The following is a 3,875-nucleotide window of genomic DNA, read 5'->3' on the forward strand; positions in this document are numbered from 1 at the left end:
ATGCCACTTTCTCTGGGAAAACTCTGGAAGCATATTGTTCCCTCTCTGCCTTCCCCACACCAGGCCTTGCTTGCCCGCACTGACACGGTCTGGAAGGGTTGCACATATTTTTTTCCTCCCCCTTTGGTTGCGCCTCGACCCCCGGACACACTGCCTGAAAATGAAGTTTACTTTGTTGATTTGCATTATTCTCCCTTCTCCAAACTCGACTCTTGCCATTGAAGGCATGTATTAAACAATTACGAGAGTCACATCTCTGGAGAATGGAAGCTGGAGGTGCATATATATGTGTATATAGAGAGATTATATATATGTGTATATATGTATGTCTATGCACGCATGCATATGTATACATAAACACACACATACTAATTCTTTTTGCCATGGTAAAAGGAGAAAATAAGCGTTACACGTATTTAAGAATACTTGTTTATAACAAAAGTTCACATATACACATAAAGCAAAGGCTAAAACACAGTAACATATTGTAGACCGGTCACTGGTTGACTAACGCTTACTGTGGAAAATGCAAGTCATTTGCAAAATTAAGGTCGGAAAGGAAGGGGAAAAAAAAGAAAAAATAAACATTTTGTTTATGTAAACTTCGATTTTCTTGCAGTGCAAATTGGTACGGTTAAATACTGTCTACATCAAAAGGGATAGCTTTTCAGTTCTCTTCCTTTTTTTTTTTTTTTTTTTTTTCCTTACATATATTCATACAGGGGATCCACAGAAAATAAACACAGCAGCATGTGCCAACACCGAGCGACATTCCACAATGCAATCTGCCTTTGTGTGGCGGGAGGGGGCTCCGGAGGGGACCCGAGGTGGCTGTGCCCCCCTTTCTCCTCCGCCCCCTCCCCGGCAGGGCAGCGCCGTATGTTTTGGCCAGCGAGTGAGGGAGTTTTGTGCGAACCGCTTCGCCCTGCGCCTGCCCTGCCGGTGCCCGCCGCTGCCCTGCCGGTGCCCGCCTGCCTGCCCGTGCGCGGTACCCACTCCACTCCCGTGCACGGGCACTCGCCTGGAAAGGTCAAAATACAGCATCACACCTCCTACAGTCTAAGGGACAGTGTGGTGCAGGTGCTTTGTCTGTCTATCTGTCTGTCCGCTGTGATTCGCGCTCGCCCTCTCGCTCGCTCGCTTTTTTGTTTTCTTTTCTTTTTTTCGCGTTTGTTTCTTTTTTTTTTTGATTTTTGTCTTTTTTTTTTTTTTAAAGATAGGAGAAAATAAAATTTAAAAAAAAGAAAAAAAAAAAAGAAAAAAAAGGACAATCAAAAGTTGGGGGAAGGAGAGGAGGAGGAGGAGGAGGAGGAGGAGAGGAGGAGGAGGGGCCGGGCGCCCCCGCCGCGAGTTCACTGCACGGGGGTCTGCACCCCGTGGTGCGGCGGCGTGTCCCTGCTGGCCCCGTACACGTCCTCGGCGCCCGGCAGCGTCCCTCCCGGGGGAGTCATGCGCTTCTCTTTCTGTCTCCTGTTACAAAACCACACTCTCACCACCTCCTTCTCCAGCTGTAGGCTGTCCGCGAGCGAGGTGATCTCCTGGGCGGAGGGCTTGGGGCACTTGAGGAAGTGGCTCTCCAGCGCGCCCTTGACGCTCACCTCGATGGAGGTGCGCTTTTTCCGCTTGCGGCCCTGCGCCGCGATCTTGTCTATGCTGGTGGGGCTGCCCGAGGAGGAGTCCGCCTCCTCCAACCACTTGTTCAACAAAGGCTTCAGCTTGCACATGTTCTTGAAGCTGAGCTGCAGGGCCTCGAAGCGGCAGATGGTGGTCTGCGAGAAGACGTTGCCGTAGAGGGTGCCCAGCGCCAGCCCCACGTCCGCTTGGGTAAATCCCAGTTTGATGCGCCGCTGCTTGAACTGCTTGGCGAACTGCTCCAGGTCGTCCGAGGTCGGCGTGTCCTCGTCGGAGTGCGGGTCGTGGTGCGGCGGCGGCCCGGGGGGCGCGGCGGCGGCGGCGGACGGTGCCGGCCCGGCCGCCCCGGGGTGGGGGCCGTGGGGCGGCGGCGGGTGCTCGGGGCCGTGGTGCGGCGGCCCCGGCGGCGGCTCCTCGTGGGCGTCGCGCAGGCCGTGGTGGTGCAGCCCCGGCTGCCCGGCGCCCAGCATCCCGTTGACGGTGAAGCCGGGCGGCTGCGAGTAGAGCAGCCCCGCCTGCGCGCCGTTGGCCGCGGCCATGCCGGGCGGCAGGTGCGCCGCGCCGCCCGCCCGCCACGCCGCTGCCGCCGCCGCCGCCGCCGCCGCCGCGTGGTGCCCTCCGCCGCCGCCGCCGTGGTGCACCAGGTGCGGCGCCCGCCCCGGCGGCGGGTGCTGCGGCGGCGGCGGCAGCTCGTCGCCGCGCCCGCCCGCCTGCACCACCGCCGGCTTGATGTCGGGCTGGCCCAGCGCGCCCGCCGACCAGGGCGCCTCGCCGCCGCCGCCGCCGCCGCCGCCCCCGCCGCCGCCGCCGCCGCCGCCGCCGCCGGGGCCGCCGTGGGACAGCGCCGCGATCCACTGGTGAGCGTGGCTCAGCGGGTGCCCGTTGCTCTGCAGCGCGTAGTCCGCCTGCACCAGGGCGCCGGCGTCGCGGTAGCCGCCGCCGGGCTGCATGCCGCCGGGCGGCTCGGCGTGCACCATGGGGGAGCCGGAGGCGAGCAGGCTGTAGTGGTTGGAGGCTGCGGTCGCCATGACTCGCCGAGCCGCACTGATCGCGCCGGTTAAAGGCGCCGCGCATTTGACAGCTACTTTTTCGCCTCGGGCGCCGCGCGGCGCCCGCGCCCCCCCGGCCCGCGCGGCGGGGCCCACTGCGAAGGCACGCGCGGCCGCCCCGCCCCGCCGCCGCACGCCATTGGCTCCCCGCGCCCTGACGGACGCCGGCGCTCCCGGCGACCGCCGCCGCCGCCGCCCGCCATTGGCGCTCCCCGCCGGCCGCGCCCCGCCCCGGCCCCGCCCCCGGCCCGCCCCCGCTCGAGCCCAACTCCGAGGGGGAACGGGGCGCGGGGGAGCGGCGGCCGCGGGGCCGGGCGGGGGGAGCGTAGGGGAGGGAAGGGGCGCGCCGCCGCCGGCCCCGCCCCGCCCCGCTCCGCACCGCCCCGCGCCGCCGGCGGGAGGATGCTGCCGCTGCCCGAGCGCCCGCCGGCTCCTGTTGCTCGCGCCCCGACGCGCGTCTCTGCGCGGAGCGCGGCCGCGCCCGGAGTGGGTGCTGCGGGCCGGCGGGGTGCTCGCCTGCCCGCCCCCAACTTTCTCAGCGCCGCCTCGCAGCCAGCCCCGCCGGAGCGGCCCGGGAGCGCCGCTCCCCCGGGGGCGGGGAGCGGGCGGCACTCTGCCTGTCCGCCGGCCCTGCCCTGCTCCCGGCACCCGGGGGTCGCCGGAGCGCTCCGCTCCTCCGGGGATGTCGGGGCTTCGCACCTCGGCGCTGCGGAGGTGGTTTTGTTCCGCTTGTCCCGTCCCGTGGGGACGGGACGCCTGCGGGACCGCCTCAGCGGCTTGGGGACTCTGCATGGATGCGGAAGATGGGCATGAGAGGGCGGTGGAAAAGGAAAAAACAAATAGGGAAAATAGAGGGGGAAAGGGAAAAGAAAAGAAGTTGCGGCCCGGACAGGAAGGAAGGAGACCCTGGAACTGGATTCATTTCCTAGGAATGAGCAGCGCCAGGCTGGCCGACGCGAAAAGAGTTCGCTGCCCATTTTTGAGCTGAAAGCCATAGCTTTGTCTCGAAAATAAACTGCTCACGGGGGTAGGTGCGCGTCGCAGGCTCCCACTATCTTCATCGAAATAACACAATAGGGCGGACCGGGGAATTTATTACTACTAACAAGAAACAGCTTTCTTCTGCGAGTTGTTTATAAATCATCGTGTTTAACGTGAGCGCTGGAAAGGCTCCTTGCCTGGAAATAGTCCTCT

The 3,875-nt window shown here is 63.6% G+C and overlaps 1 protein-coding gene across 1 annotated transcript; it reads right to left on the minus strand.

Moving 5' to 3' along the window:
- Positions 1 to 415: 415 nt before the first annotated feature.
- POU3F2 (POU class 3 homeobox 2) lies at positions 416 to 2,725 on the minus strand. The gene has a single exon (XM_053939472.1). It carries the CDS (start codon positions 2,658 to 2,660, stop codon positions 1,353 to 1,355), a length of 1,308 nt encoding a protein of 435 aa, XP_053795447.1. The 5' UTR covers positions 2,661 to 2,725; the 3' UTR covers positions 416 to 1,352.
- Between the last annotated feature and the right edge of the window lie 1,150 nt (positions 2,726 to 3,875).

This window comes from Vidua chalybeata, chromosome 3 (genome assembly GCF_026979565.1).
Source record: "Vidua chalybeata isolate OUT-0048 chromosome 3, bVidCha1 merged haplotype, whole genome shotgun sequence".
Taxonomy (NCBI): domain Eukaryota; kingdom Metazoa; phylum Chordata; class Aves; order Passeriformes; family Viduidae; genus Vidua; species Vidua chalybeata.